The 16,226-nt window shown below is 40.1% G+C and overlaps 1 protein-coding gene across 1 annotated transcript; it reads right to left on the bottom strand.

Annotated features, from left to right (window-relative positions):
* Window positions 1-6,076: 6,076 nt before the first annotated feature.
* Window positions 6,077-15,372, bottom strand: LOC149394812 (uncharacterized). Its single transcript, XM_089615381.1, has 5 exons — window positions 15,054-15,372; window positions 14,887-14,979; window positions 14,714-14,815; window positions 14,203-14,638; window positions 6,077-6,117 (listed from the first exon to the last, which is right to left on the bottom strand). The coding sequence occupies exons 1-5, from the start codon at window positions 15,336-15,338 to the stop codon at window positions 6,077-6,079; spliced, it is 957 nt and encodes a 318-aa protein (XP_089471507.1). The 5' UTR covers window positions 15,339-15,372.
* Between the last annotated feature and the right edge of the window lie 854 nt (window positions 15,373-16,226).

Here is a 16,226-nt window from a genome sequence, read left to right as displayed (position 1 = left end):
GCAAGGATGTAGCAAAGCTTACGACGAGGAGCCCAACCAGCAAGGATGTAGCACACAGAGCCAAAGACATGGAAGTACTCGACGTTCTTTCTCCCCCTCCATATCTCATACTGAGTTACAGTAGTGCCCGAACGAATGATAACTCTGTTATGAATATGGCAAACTGTGTTGAGTGCTTCAGCCCTCAAGAGTAGAGGAATGTCTTTGGCAAGCATCATCAATCGAGCCATTTCCTGAAGAGTCCGATTCTTTATTTCAACAACCTCATTTTGTTGTGGGATGATGGGGCCAGAAAAGTCAGGAGCTATTCCTTCTATGCTTTCTCCTTTGTCTCTTTGCACTTGCCCTTTTCCACTGAGACTTTCAGTTTGCATAGGACCCATCAAGTCCATGTGTGGGAGCTCCAGAACACGTGAAGTGGTAAGATGTTGCACCATCTTGTGCGACTTCTGAACCTGTTTTCCTATCCTAGCTTCATCTGCCTTGGACATGAGACACTTGGTGACTTGAGAGACTTTGACCGGGGACCACATGTAACAGTCGTCCGGAGTCCTGGTTCCTTTCATAAGCTCAACCTGTTCCTCATTTATCACAACACACTCATCACAAGTAAAATCAACACGTAAGCTCAAGTCACAAAGTTGGCTAATGCTAATAAGATTAGCAGTGAGACCTTCAACCAACAAAGCCTCTGTTAAGTAAGACAAACCAGGATAATTAAGTTGACCTTTTCCAATAATCTTTGCCTTCACTCCATCGCCAAAAGTAACATGACAGTTAGAGTAAGATTTTATGTTGGATAAAAAGGTTTGGTCACCTGTCATGTGTCGAGAACAACCACTGTCAAAGTACCAATCGTTACCAGTGAAGGCATGCAGAGAAGTGTAAGCAAGGTTGGCGCGATATGACTCATTTTTCACTCTCCATTCCATACGAGATGAGGGGGAACGACTTGGTTGAGCTTGCCTATGGGATGATTGATGCCGATGAAGATTCCTCCCATATAGACGATAACAAAATGGCCGAATATGACCCCTACGTCCACAGTGATGGCAGACCCAACGAGGTCTGTTGACAAGAGACCTAGTTGGTCTATAAGGATGTTGCAGATGCTGATTCTGGAACTTGTCTCGAACAGATGTCTGAGGCATATTTCGCGGCATCTGGGCAGCAGACTTTTGAGGGACAAAAGTAGACTGAGACGTGGAAGCACCGTGAGTATACCCAAGCCCCTTCATGTTCTTTGCAGACTTTCCAACAGCCGACTTTTGATGGACAAAAGTAGTCTGAGACGTGGAAGCACCGTGAGTATACCCAAGCCCCTTCATGTTCTTTGCAAACTTTCCAACAGCCGACTTTTGAGGGACAAAAGTAGTCTGAGACGTGGAAGCACCGTGAGTATACCCAAGCCCCTTCATGTTCTTTGCAGGCTTTCCAACTGTGAGAATTTTATCAAGGCTGTCGGTGCCGGAGTTCAGCATCCTGACTGATTTAGTCATCTGATCCAGCTCTCCATTCAGCCGACTGACTTCCTGTTGTCAATGGTGCCCACAAGAAGAGTAGTAGTGTCTATTTATGTACATTTGATGTCATATAGTCTTACGAAGACTCTTGCTTGTAATTGCCTATTCATTCATTAATAAAGTTGAAACGTTCATTCATTCTTTCTTTGTTTGAAGCTTTATGATAAAACCTTAGTCTTTTAGTCCATAAACAAACTTAACAACTTACGAAGAGACAAATGTAGATTTGCATGAACAAACTCTTCGTAGTTTGCTTAAAACGATATATTCGCAATCTTAGGGTCAAAGGACTATTGACCTCAGTATGATTGTTAGAAGAATCTATGATGTCTGGTTATGAGGCATTGAGAGTTGGAGACTCTATAGTTCTTCTAGGTATCTTCCGAAGGTACTGAATTGACCAGTGCACTTCTAGAGACAATATAAGAACAAACCATTTAACCTCTTATGTCTCGAAGTCACTATGTATGAATTGCATCATGCTTACCTTAATCCTGAAATGAGACATGCCATTTCACATCTTAGTATTCTCATTTGAGAAAGTCAGAGTTCGGACTCACTATGTCATTCCGAACAGGGCCTATTGGTGAAGTACTAAGTTGTGAGTATGTCATGAGTAACTTTGTGAAGTTCTCATAGATATGGAATTCATGTACAAGATTGCTGAAATGCAATGTATGTCACCTCATGCTTTGTTCCTTGGAGTGTGAATAAATGAACTGGCCAGTGTCCAAATTGAGTCCTGACTCTTTTGGATGAAACAATGTGACTTGTTAGCTCCTCGTCAATACATTGTTTCTAACTTACTCACAAGCGACAAAGGAGTTGAGGAAATAACAGCTAGAAGGGTAAAATGGTAATTTAGTAAATCCCGACTAGCTGATGACATTCATGAAGGGTAGCATAGATAATATTCAGTGGATCCGCTCATTATAATTAGGTGAATTCTTGAGTAGAAAATAAATTCATTTGAACCGAGAGATTTTCAGTGTCAGCTCTTTAGTGGAGTCAGTTGGCATTAAGCTAAACTTGGAAAAGGTTTGTGAACTTTTGAGTCCAAGTGTTTAGCTAAAGCTTTGTTCATTTGGGTCCATGAGGTCACTGTCACGAATCACATCGATAGGAATAGTTAAACTGGAAGCTAAGTCAAAACAAGAACGAAAATTGTCGAAAGGGTATTTTTGTCTTTTGAGACATATGGATGAAATGGATGTCAATAAATTTTGACAAGTTCATTTGATGACTTAATGTCACTCCGCCATAACTTGATTATTGGGCCTTGTGAATTAATTTCATTTCATAAGAATTTTATTGAAGATTCTAAATGGGCCTTTTCTTATGTTGTCTTGAACAAGTGAAGAAAATTCTAGAAGCCTTTTTCTAGACATGTTGGGCGCCCATAATACCCAAGGAAAGAGAAAATATTTTGTGCATAAATGTATCAAGATACTTGCCAAAAGAAAAAGAGGAAACAAATTTGCATGTAGATGCACTAGAGTAATCGGCCAAGTAAGAGAAAGGCAAGGCAAGGAACCAAAAAGGAAACAAATCCAAGCCTTCTAGAAGGCTGCCTTGGCCGTGTGGAATAAGAGGGAAATGGGCAATATTTGCTCATGAATATGTGATATTCTATAGAAGAGGAAACTACCTTATTGAAGGTGAGACCTCTCCTATAAATAGGAGCCTCATTCCTCACATTTCATTCATCCAAAGTTTTAGAGATTGAGAGCTTCTCTCTCTAGACTTGGCCGCCCCTTCCTCTCTCTCTCTCTAGTTTATTTTCGATTATTTCTTGTCTTGGCACCTAGGTCCTCACTCGACCTAGTGTTTAGCTCTGCGACTTCGAGACTCGTTCTCAAGTCGTAGTGTTTAAAAGTGCCCACTCACTGATTCCTTCTTTTCGAGTGATTTAGTGATAGAAACTTTCGTGGTTGCTCGAGGTGCCGAGGAAAGAAAGAGAGACGTGCTGCGAGGGGAGACGAGCGTTGCAAACTTTCCACAAGCTTCTTCAAAGTTCAAGCTTCAAGAAAGGTTAGTAAACTTATAGCTCATATTAGTTTTTATTTACATGTACATGCTCTTGTCTAGGTTAGTAAAAACTAGTTTTACTTAAAAAGAAAATTTTTAAAATTCCGCCGCTTAACGAAGCGTTAAACTTTTTCTTAAACCCTAGATCGATTCCAACAAATGGTATCAGAGCTATGGTCAAAGGAATGCATGTGCATGTTTTTAATTTATGAGCTTGAAAATCGTTTTCGAAAGTTTACTAATTTTGTGACAAGTTAGAATTGTAATCTTAGATTTTTTTTAATTTATTGCTCATGCCTTTAAATTAAAAACCATGTTGATTTTCTATGAGTTTGGGATGATGTTAAAACACATTAGAATCAGTTCTAAAAGTTTTTAATTTTTTATATTGAAAAACGTGTTTTAAAGGTTTGAGATTTTTCGAGTAAATTTTGTGACTAGTTTTATTTTCTTGCTAGTTTCGTTTATTTACTTGAATCGTTTTATGCATGTTGTTATTTCTTTTATTCTATGTTATTACCCTGCTAATAAAACACAAATAAAAGCTTTAAACAACTTCATAAAACGTTCCGTTACACTCGATTCTTTTTCGCACCTAAAAGGACAAAGCTTTAATTTATTTCTCTTTCTTCGAGCTGGAATGTAAACCCGCATTAAAAGCGGCATAACTCTCTGCTCAGAAATCGAAATTTAATGATTCTTGAATCAAATTAAAGCTCTGTCTGTCCTCTGTCCAATGCCACCGGTTTCGGCTCAAAAGGACATCGGAGCCGCCAGTTATGGCGATTTTACTCCGAGGTGTGTGGCTGTCTGAAACTCCAGTTTTTTAGAAATCCGGATTTTCAAACCCCACTACCATGAGTTATAGAACTCTAATGAGAAAACTTTCTTGAGCAAAAATGTTTTTCATATGATTATAAACATGATGTGTAAGATTAAAATGTTTTGTTTTTTGAAAGTTTAATTGAAATTGAATTTTTACAAAACTAGTTTGAATTTTGAAAAACCGTTTTCACTTTCAAACTTGAAAATATTTTGTCATCCAAATCAAATAAGTTTTCAAAATGTTTTCAAAACTATATCTATATCACATATGTTCAAAATCTATATGCTCTTGAAATTTTGAGTGGGAGGTCTCTTTGTAGACAAAACCGAAAAATAAAAAGATGTGTAATCTCAAACTTTCAAGTGTTCGAGTGAGTTGAAGTTCACACTTCCCTCACGCACTTTCCCGAAATAGAAAATAGGAAAAGATCGAGTATGTCCCTTGTGCCTTTATGCACTAATACTGCTCTGAACATGTCGATCTAGGATTCTCTTCTAGTTGTCCGCTCTGTCGCTCTCTAACTAGGAAATTTGTTTCCGAACTTATAAGAGTCGATGAACCAACTCCAAAAACTAAGTGGGAGGGTTATACTCGTTGTTTGTAACCCGCGATCCCCAACACTAATGAAAGATGCAATAACGTGGGACTAAGAGCCGCTCTTGCGACCCTCACTTAAATGTGAGTACTCCAAGGCGTTATTGCTTCGATCATTGCTCAATGAGCTACGTCCGAGAGTGATGCAATGATGGCAAGGCCTCCCCTTGGGGGATTGTTTTTCAAAGCTGATCCTTTGGACTAAGTGGTTGGTTGCATACTTAGGCTCAATCCCTAGTATCCTTCCTTAAGGCTCTGCGAAAGGATATGAGTGATCAAACCAATTTACAAGGTGGCTAGTCAAAATGATGTACTGACATCTTGGCTTAGCATTAATGATGTGTCATTTACTTATAAATGGAGATTTTTTGCGGCCTTCTCTTGAGGGAGTAAATTATCGTTTAGTTTATAACACCTTTGGATTTTATAAAAAGTCTTAATAAAACTTAAATCCTAAACCAAAGACTAATCATAAACTTGTTTCAACTTACATAGGCAATATGTCTCTCAACCATCTCTCAATCTTTCTTTCCTCGATCAAACTCGAAAATGAAAACCACGTAGATTCGAAACGTAACCTCGACATAATACCTATCGTTAACAAGCACAAATGGGTACTCACCACCCCGTGTCCTCCTCCGACGAATGATGATTCAACTCAAGAGGACAATGACGCCTTAGCGGCCTGGCTTCGATCCGATGAGATTGTGAGGTGCTATATCTTGGCATCTATGAACAATATGCTGAAAGAGCAACATCGTGACATCGAGACTGCCGCCGAAATGCTCTACAATCTCCTTGAGTTGTTTGGAGGGCAAGGACGTCAAACAAGGCTACAAGCAGTTCGACAGTTTATGAACTGTCATATGCAGGCTAGGACTCCTGTTGGAGACTTTATGATATTGATCATTAGTCATCTGAGTAAAATGGAAATCCTAGGATCTGAGATTGATGGGAAGAATGTCATAGATGTGATCTTAGAAACTCTCCCCGCATCTCTTGATACCTTCAAGATGAACTACTCCATTAACAAGCTAGAGTACACTGTTACCAAGCTTATGGAGGAACTTCACACTGCTGTAGGTTTCACTAAGAGAAAGAGGAATCAAGGCGAGGCACATGCTGCTGAGCAAAAAGCCTCCGCCTCTGGAACTGTGAAGAGACCTTACAAAGCCGATAAAAGGAACTGTCCTGCCTATCTCAAAGCAAAGGAACATAGTATTGTACTAGTTACCGAAGCATGCTTAGTAGCTGATAATGTATCAACGTGGATTCTTGACTCCGCTGCTACTAACCACATTTGTTGTTCCTTGAATGGTTTCAAGAAAACCAAAAGCTTAGAGGAAGGCGAGTTCTGTTTCAAATGGGGTGATGGGAGCCTGGTGTCTGCAAAGGCTGTGGGATCTGTGACGCTGTCTTTTGAAGACCGCACTTTAAACTTGAATAATGTTTATTTTGTTCCTACCTTTGGGAAGAACTTAATATCCGTTGCTCATCTTCTTGAGCAAGATTATTATTTAAAGTTCATAAAGAATGGAATTCGTATTTCGTTTCCTGATAATTCTTTTGTCACTGATGCATGTATGAAGAATGCTCTATTCTACATCTATCCCACTCAACCTTCTCTTTTAGACACCGAAATAGATAACGATCTAATTAGGGAGCCAAAGAGGATCAAACTTTCTGAATCCTCCGATCTAACAAAATCAACATACCTCTGGCACTTAAGACTTGGTCATATCAGTCTAGATAGGATTAAGAGACTTGTGAGGGATGGTCCACTCCAAGCCTCTGCAATAGGTTCACTACCTACTTGTGAATCCTGTATAGAAGGAAAAATGACCAAGCGACCTTTCTCCGATAAGGGTCGAAGAGCCACTGAGTTGCTGGAACTAATACATTCTGATGTATGTGGTCCACTCAACCAACAGGCACGTGGAGGATACGAATACTTCGTTACCTTCACTGATGATTACTCAAGATATGGGTTTGTCTATTTGCTCAAACACAAATCTGAGACCTTTAACGTATTTAAGGTCTTTAGGGCTTTAGTGGAAAAGCAAGCTGGCAAAGTGATCAAAACCCTTCGATCCGATCGAGGTGGTGAGTATATGTCTGGAGAGTTCGATGACTTTCTTAAAGAAGAAGGTATCGCTTCTCAGCTTACCGCACCTGGCACACCTCAACAAAACGGAGTGTCAGAGAGAAGAAACCGAACTCTTATGGAGATGGTTAGATCAATGATGAGTTACTCATCACTCCCGCTTTCCTTTTGGGGATATGCCCTCGAAACAGCCGCTTACATTCTGAACCAAGTTCCGTCTAAAACGGTTCCTGGTACTCCTTATGAACGATGGACTGGCCGCAAAGTGAATCTTGGCCGCATCCGAATTTGGGGTTGCCCTGCACACGTGCTGAGGCAAAAGACTAGCAAGTTGGCTAGTAGGTCAGAATTGTGCCTGTTTGTAGGATATCCGAAGGAAACCAAAGGTTTTACTTTCTATAGTCCCGAGGACGATAAGACTTTCGTTAGCACGAATGCTCGTTTTCTTGAGGAGGACTTTATGAAGGATGCGAAACCTAGAAGCAAAATTGTGCTTGAAGAAAAGTTGGGTGAGGAAGCTTCTACCTCATCTGTAAGAACTGTTCTTACCCCAACTGAAACACAACCTAACTCATCAGAATCTCGTCAAGTAGTACTTAGACGTAGTGGGAGGGCTACTCAAAAGCCTGACAGGTACATGTCTTATGGAGACTCTCTTGTAGCCGTCTCCGACATGGATGACCCTGTTTCCTATAGCCAAGCGATGACTTGTTCTGAATCAAACCTTTGGCTTGACGCCATGAAAGTTGAAATGCACTCGATGTATGTCAACAAAGTCTGGAAACTTGTAGACCTTCCTGAAGGGATTAAACCCGTAGGGTGTAAGTGGATATACAAGAAGAAAAGGGGTCCTGATGGGAACGTCGAGACGTTCAAAGCACGACTTGTGGCAAAGGGTTATACCCAACAAGAAGGGATTGACTATGAAGAAACCTTCTCGCCAGTCGCAATGCTTAAATCCATCCGCATACTCCTATCCATAGCTGCAGCTCTCGACTATGAGATCTGGCAAATGGATGTCAAGACAGCCTTTCTGAATGGCAATCTTGACGAGCGCATTTACATGGCTCAACCAGACGGTTTCGTGGATAAAGGTCAAGAGACCAAGGTTTGTGAGTTGCTTAAATCCATTTATGGACTAAAGCAAGCATCTAGGTCATGGAATATTAGATTCGATGAAACTGTAAAGAGCTTCGGCTTTGAACAGTCAATAGATGAGCCTTGTGTTTAGAAGTTAACACACGAAGGCAAAGTTGTGTTTCTGGTACTTTATGTCGATGATATACTACGCATTGGTAATGACGTGGGTAAGTTATCTGAGGTTAAGGTCTGGCTAGCAAAGCAATTCGATATGAAGGATCTAGGAGAAGCCGCGTACATTCTGGGAATCCAAATCTTTCGAGATAGGAAAAACCGGACCCTGTCGCTCTCTCAAGCATCTTATATTGATAAGGTGATGGATCGCTTCTCGATGCAAGACTGCAAGAGGGGTCAAACACCCTTTAGGCATGGAGTTTCACTCTCTAAGGACCAGTCTCCCAAGACTGCACAAGAGATTGAAGACATGAGGAAGATTCCTTACGCCTCTGCCGTAGGAAGCCTCATGTATGCTATGCTTTGCACTAGACCTGATATATGTTTCACCGTTGGCGTAGTTAGCCGTTTCCAATCCAACCCTGGACCCGAGCACTGGATTGCTGTTAAGCATGTTCTTAAGTATCTTCGAAGAACTAGGAATTTGATGCTTACATACTCAGGTACTGACCTGACTATGACGGGATATACCGACTCCGATTTTCAAGCGGATAAGGATTCCAGGAAATCCACTTCGGGATCTGTGTTCATCCTTAATGGTGGAGCTGTTGTGTGGAGAAGTATTAAGCAATCTTGCATTGCTGACTCCACAATGGAAGCAGAATATGTGGCTGCTTGTGAAGCATCCAAAGAGGTTGTATGGCTTAGAAAATTCCTTAAGTATTTGGAAGTTGTTCCAAACGTCGACGAGCCCATGACCCTTTATTGTGATAATAGTGGGGCTGTCGCTAACTCAAAGGAACCTAGAAGCCATAAGCACTCTAAGCATATTGAGAGGAAATACCATTTGATTCGAGAGATCGCGCAACGCGGAGACGTGGAGGTGAAGTAGATCTCTGGCAGATCCATTCACCAAGGCCCTAGCGAACATGGTCTTCGACCAACTTCGAGAGGGATTAGGCATGTAGGACTACTCACATCTTCTTTGAGTCAAGTGGGAGTTTGTTGTCAATGGTGCCCACAAGAAGAGTAGTAGTGTCTATTTATGTACATTTGATGTCATATAGTCTTACGAAGACTCTTGCTTGTAATTGCCTATTCATTCATTAATAAAGTTGAAACGTTCATTCATTCTTTCTTTGTTTGAAGCTTTATGATAAAACCTTAGTCTTTTAGTCCATAAACAAACTTAACAACTTACGAAGAGACAAATGTAGATTTGCATGAACAAACTCTTCGTAGTTTGCTTAAAACGATATATTCGCAATCTTAGGGTCAAAGGACTATTGACCTCAGTATGATTGTTAGAAGAATCTATGATGTCTGGTTATGAGGCATTGAGAGTTGGAGACTCTATAGTTCTTCTAGGTATCTTCCGAAGGTACTGAATTGACCAGTGCACTTCTAGAGACAATATAAGAACAAACCATTTAACCTCTTATGTCTCGAAGTCACTATGTATGAATTGCATCATGCTTACCTTAATCCTGAAATGAGACATGCCATTTCACATCTTAGTATTCTCATTTGAGAAAGTCAGAGTTCGGACTCACTATGTCATTCCGAACAGGGCCTATTGGTGAAGTACTAAGTTGTGAGTATGTCATGAGTAACTTTGTGAAGTTCTCATAGATTTGGAATTCATGTACAAGATTGCTGAAATGCAATGTATGTCACCTCATGCTTTGTTCCTTGGAGTGTGAATAAATGAACTGGCCAGTGTCCAAATTGAGTCCTGACTCTTTTGGATGAAACAATGTGACTTGTTAGCTCCTCGTCAATACATTGTTTCTAACTTATTCACAAGCGACAAAGGAGTTGAGGAAATAACAGCTAGAAGGGTAAAATGGTAATTTAGTAAATCCCGACTAGCTGATGACATTCATGAAGGGTAGCATAGATAATATTCAGTGGATCCGCTCATTATAATTAGGTGAATTCTTGAGTAGAAAATAAATTCATTTGAACCGAGAGATTTTCAGTGTCAGCTCTTTAGTGGAGTCAGTTGGCATTAAGCTAAACTTGGAAAAGGTTTGTGAACTTTTGAGTCCAAGTGTTTAGCTAAAGCTTTGTTCATTTGGGTTCATGAGGTCACTGTCACGAATCACATCGATAGGAATAGTTAAACTGGAAGCTAAGTCAAAACAAGAACGAAAATTGTCGAAAGGGTATTTTTGTCTTTTGAGACATATGGATGAAATGGATGTCAATAAATTTTGACAAGTTCATTTGATGACTTAATGTCACTCCGCCATAACTTGATTATTGGGCCTTGTGAATTAATTTCATTTCATAAGAATTTTATTGAAGATTCTAAATGGGCCTTTTCTTATGTTGTCTTGAACAAGTGAAGAAAATTCTAGAAGCCTTTTTCTAGACATGTTGGGCGCCCATAATACCCAAGGAAAGAGAAAATATTTTGTGCATAAATGTATCAAGATACTTGCCAAAAGAAAAAGAGGAAACAAATTTGCATGTAGATGCACTAGAGTAATCGGCCAAGTAAGAGAAGGCAAGGCAAGGAACCAAAAAGGAAACAAATCCAAGCCTTCTAGAAGGCTGCCTTGGCCGTGTGGAATAAGAGGGAAATGGGCAATATTTGCTCATGAATATGTGATATTCTATAGAAGAGGAAACTACCTTATTGAAGGTGAGACCTCTCCTATAAATAGGAGCCTCATTCCTCACATTTCATTCATCCAAAGTTTTAGAGATTGAGAGCTTCTCTCTCTAGACTTGGCCGCCCCTTCCTCTCTCTCTCTAGTTTATTTTCGATTATTTCTTGTCTTGGCACCTAGGTCCTCACTCGACCTAGTGTTTAGCTCTGCGACTTCGAGACTCGTTCTCAAGTCGTAGTGTTTAAAAGTGCCCACTCACTGATTCCTTCTTTTCGAGTGATTTAGTGATAGAAACTTTCGTGGTTGCTCGAGGTGCCGAGGAAAGAAAGAGAGACGTGCTGCGAGGGGAGACGAGCGTTGCAAACTTTCCACAAGCTTCTTCAAAGTTCAAGCTTCAAGAAAGGTTAGTAAACTTATAGCTCATATTAGTTTTTATTTACATGTACATGCTCTTGTCTAGGTTAGTAAAAACTAGTTTTACTTAAAAAGAAAATTTTTAAAATTCCGCCGCTTAACGAAGCGTTAAACTTTTTCTTAAACCCTAGATCGATTCCAACAAATGGTATCAGAGCTATGGTCAAAGGAATGCATGTGCATGTTTTTAATTTATGAGCTTGAAAATCGTTTTCGAAAGTTTACTAATTTTGTGACAAGTTAGAATTGTAATCTTAGATTTTTTTTAATTTATTGCTCATGCCTTTAAATTAAAAACCATGTTGATTTTCTATGAGTTTGGGATGATGTTAAAACACATTAGAATCAGTTCTAAAAGTTTTTAATTTTTTATATTGAAAAACGTGTTTTAAAGGTTTGAGATTTTTCGAGTAAATTTTGTGACTAGTTTTATTTTCTTGCTAGTTTCGTTTATTTACTTGAATCGTTTTATGCATGTTGTTATTTCTTTTATTCTATGTTATTACCCTGCTAATAAAACACAAATAAAAGCTTTAAACAACTTCATAAAACGTTCCGTTACACTCGATTCTTTTTCGCACCTAAAAGGACAAAGCTTTAATTTATTTCTCTTTCTTCGAGCTGGAACATAAAAAATTTCTTTAAAAACACGTAAAACGATTTTACTACCTAGACAAAGTGCATGAGCGTATAATTTAAAATTTTAAAACTACTTTGAGTTTTTACTCGGTACCAAACTTGAACGGAGCTTGAGCGTTGAGAAGCCTTATGAAAGGTTGAATCGCTCGTCCCCCACTTAGCTCGCCTCCCTCGAGTCTTCTTGAACATGTGAGCAACCACGAAAGTTTCTACCACTAGAATGTTTTGAGTTTAGGTTGGATTTAGTGTGTGGGCACTTTTAAACACTATGACTCAAGAACTAGTCTATGAGCCAAAGAGCTAATTAAAACAAAAACGCTAGGTCTAATGAGGACCTAGGTGCCAAAACAAAAGAGCAAGAAGAGAACGACAGAGAGAGAGAGATGGGCGGCCACAATTCTAGAGAGAGAAGCTTTCAATCTCTAAAACTTGTGTATCCAACATTGTATATGAAGTGTGGTATTTATAGGAGGAGGGATTTCCTTGAAGAGGTAGTTTCCTCTTTTCTATTGAATATCAAATATTCATGAGCATAATCTTTATTTCTCATTCCTATCAAAATACCAAGGTTGGAAGTAGTTTCCTCTTTTCCTAATAGTCATGGACGCCCACTTTGATGCTTCATGGAGCAAATTTGTTTCCTCTTTTTTCTTTTGGCAAGTATCTTCATACATCAATGCACAAAATAAATTCTTTTTCTCTCTATTGATGGTGGACGAAATTTAGTGTCTAGAACAAGCTTCTAGATGTTTCTTTATTTATTCATGACAATATAAGACAACCCCATGTAGAATTTTCACATAAAATTCCATGAAATATAAATTCAATCCTCAAGGCCCAATACACTAAGGTTGGCCGTGTGAATTAACTTCATTGTCATCATATGACAATGTCAAAAAACTTATTTATTGACATTCATACCATCTTATGTCCTAATAGACAAAATTACCCTTTAGACAATTTTCGTAAAACTTGTCTAGTTCAACATTTGAACTTGTTTTGACTTAGCTTCTAGTTTAACTAATCCTACTCTAATGACTTGTGGTAGTGACCTCATAGATCCAAATGAACAAAGCTTGAGCTAGCATACTTGGACTCAAAAGTTCACAAACCTTTTCCAAGTTCTAGCTTAATGTCAACTGATTCCACTAAAGAGTTGACACTGAAATCTCTCTGTTCAAATGAATATATTTTCTACTCAAGAATTCTATTTAATTCCGATGAGTGGATCCATTGAATATTATCTATGTTTACCCTTCATGAATATCATCAACTAGATGAGATTTATAAAAATTACCATTTTACCCTCACTAGTACAAAAAACAGCATTGGGTGCGACTTTTTTCGCACCCAAAGGTCGAAAGTCGCACCCATTGATACCTTTAGGTGCAACTTTAGGTGCGACAAAGTCGCACCCGAAAGTTCGCACCTAAAGGTCATGGGTGCGACTAGTCGCACCCGAAAGTCATGATTTTTAGGTGCGACTTTTAGGTGCGGATATTCGCACCCATATTCGCACCCATAAGTCAGAAAAAATGTGCGAAAAAGTCCGCGCGAAAGCCATTGGGTGCGACTAGTCGCACCCATAAATTTGGCGGGTAGGCCAACGGGTGCGACTAGTCGCACCCAACTTCATTCGCGCCAAGTCTTTGGGTGCGACTAGTCGCACCCAAATTCATTCGCGCCAAGTCTGTGGGTGCGACTAGTCGCACCCGTTGGCTTACCCGCCAAATTTATGGGTGCGACTAGTCGCACCCGATAGCTATTTTTAAGTTTTTTTTTATTTGTTATTTAATATTTATTAATTAGAAATTAATTCATTACGAATTCTATAATTGTAATCAAATAACTAAATAGTTTATTAATTAGAAAATTCATTAATTAATATTTATAATCATAATAAAAACTAATCATTTGTTTTTCGATTATAATAATTATATAATGTACGACAAATAATTAAAATAAATGTTCATTCTTTTCCCTTTCCTTTTCCTCGGTTTGTAAACCAATCCTTGAACATTTTACTCCCTCTTCCGCCAAATCTTCCTCCAGAACTGCTGCTACCTCCTCGTCCACTTCCGCTCGTACGCTCACTGCCGCTCGTACGCTCTCGCTGGTAATCTGCTGAACCTGGCGGCGTCGTCTGAGCATCTGCCATTGAAACTGATGGCGGCGTTGTCTGAGGCATCTGTGGCATCATGCCGGGCGACATCTGCGGCATCTGTGGCATCGTGCCGGGCGACATCTGCGGCATCTGTGGCATCGTGCCGGACGACATCTGAGGCAAGGGCGAAAACTGCTGCGTGAACGCGAACATTTGTCGCTGCATCTCCTCCATCTGCTGTTGTTGTGCCGCCATAGCGAGTTGTTGTGCCGCCACCTGAGCTTGGAGCTCGCCAACCACTGGATCTGGAACGCGGCGCCGCGACGAGCCTGAGCCTGACGACGAGCTTTCGTCCTGAGCCTGAGCAATAGCCCAAGATGTTCTCGGGACCGTTGGACCTATTCCAACGTACCAATCTTGACGGTTCCCGAGAATTTCTAGCATCGCGTGCTCCTCTGCGGCGTCCTGGTCAAAGACTACGCCTTGCTCTTCTGCTTGTCGCTGAAGATCCGCCAGTAGAGTAACTATCCGCGCCTTTACACATAAAAAAATTATTAAAAATTAATTATTATGTAAGTAACGTACTCTTAATTATAACATATGACTTACATGTGCTCGTCTCGCCCAATCTGTCGTCCATTCACCTTTTCTATTATGGTGTTTTTGCTCCCACGTCGTTAACGCGGAGCCCAAAGTCCCATCATCCTTACTCTGTAATTGTTATGAAAATATAAGTACTGAATTTATTTCAACTTAAGTATTTCAAAATTAGAATAACTTACGTTCAAATGACGATGAGCCAAGAAAGAAAGAGATCCTTGAGTCGACCTCGTCTTCTTCTTCTTCGAATTCTCCTTGTTGCGAGTAGATTTTTTCTGCAAATAATTAATTTTGTCATTATTCAATCTGATAAAGATATTGTGATTTATTACAATCATACATTACGTACCTTCCAATCGTCAGTCGCGAACTCGTCTACCACCGCCTCCCAATCCTCTTTCTTATATCCCGGTGGTGTTTCCGCCTTAGCGTTTTCAGTGCTCCCACAAAACTCCAATCTGAACTTCTCTGATAGCTTGGACTTCTGGTTGCGTCGCCTGATCTTGGCATTCCGAATGATAGCCTGATCAATCGTATTCTGAAAGCAATCCGCAGGCAGATCCTCGCCGGTGTCAAGATCCGTGTACACAAATCTGAACTCGGAATGAAGTGCGCTCAAAATAGCAGCCAACATCTGTGGCGTCACTTCACTCCAATCACGAGTCGTAGGCGGGATATGTGCTTTCACCAAAGCACCGAGGCGGTTGTTAAATAGTCCAACTTTTTTATTTTCTTTCCTTATCTCTTGGTAGAATGTTTGGTTTATTGGGTCCCACTTGACCACCTTCGCACCCGGTACCCCCTGTGTTGCTCGCGCCGACGTCGAGCCGGTTGTTGGTCCCCTTGATTTCTTAGGACCTTGGGACTCAGGTTCCTGTGGCGGACCTTGAGAATCCGGTCTCTGTGGCGAATCTCCACCAGAACCTGAAGCGGTCGACATCCTATAAAATGAAAACAACATTTGTAAATTGACATCGTATAAAATAAAACAACATTTGTGAACATACATCACAAAACAAAAGGAAACAACATCATACAAAAACGTGGGTGACACCACGGATATATTTTATTATAAATCCTCACATATGGCGGAGGAAAACCGTGGTTACATAGATAGTTCTCATTCATCGTCATCACTACCTATATCAACATCAACATCAACATCAACATCAACATCTTCTCCCTCAAAAACGATGCATTCCTCATAATCATCATCGTCTTCCTCACCATCGTCAACGATATTTACTAGCTCAGCATCTTCGATTTCATGTCGATGATTCAGACGATCGATGTTTGACAATTCTATTGTCAACGGAATCGAGGCTGAGGTGGTGGGGTCGACTTCAGGAACGTCCCAAATCCCTCGATGATTGCATTCCTGAACGATTTCCCAGTTACCACCTAAAACAAGATCTTTGATGTAAAAGACTTGTTTTGCTTGAATTGCGAGTATGTACGGCTCCTCTGTAAACCACTGTTTCGCGGTAAAAGCACTCGTTTCTCCAGTAGTCTTATCGTTGTG

This window comes from Urtica dioica, chromosome 5 (genome assembly GCF_054948205.1).
Source record: "Urtica dioica subsp. dioica isolate 48M chromosome 5, U.dioica_male_clone48M_v1_H2, whole genome shotgun sequence".
Taxonomy (NCBI): domain Eukaryota; kingdom Viridiplantae; phylum Streptophyta; class Magnoliopsida; order Rosales; family Urticaceae; genus Urtica; species Urtica dioica.
The sequence above is the reverse complement of the archived record's forward strand: the minus strand, read 5'-3'. Positions and strand labels throughout refer to the sequence as shown.

Excerpts from the sequence above, each read along its gene's own strand:
- LOC149394812 (XM_089615381.1), bottom strand. The coding sequence starts at position 15,338 with ATGTTGGCTGCTATTTTGAGCGCACTTCATTCCGAGTTCAGATTTGTG. Across the intron at positions 14,816-14,886 it reads TGGCTCATCGTCATTTGAAC|AGTAAGGATGATGGGACTTT; the intron begins GTAAGTTATTCT and ends TAACAATTACAG. Across the intron at positions 14,639-14,713 it reads ATTGGGCGAGACGAGCACAT|GCGCGGATAGTTACTCTACT; the intron begins GTAAGTCATATG and ends TTATGTGTAAAG.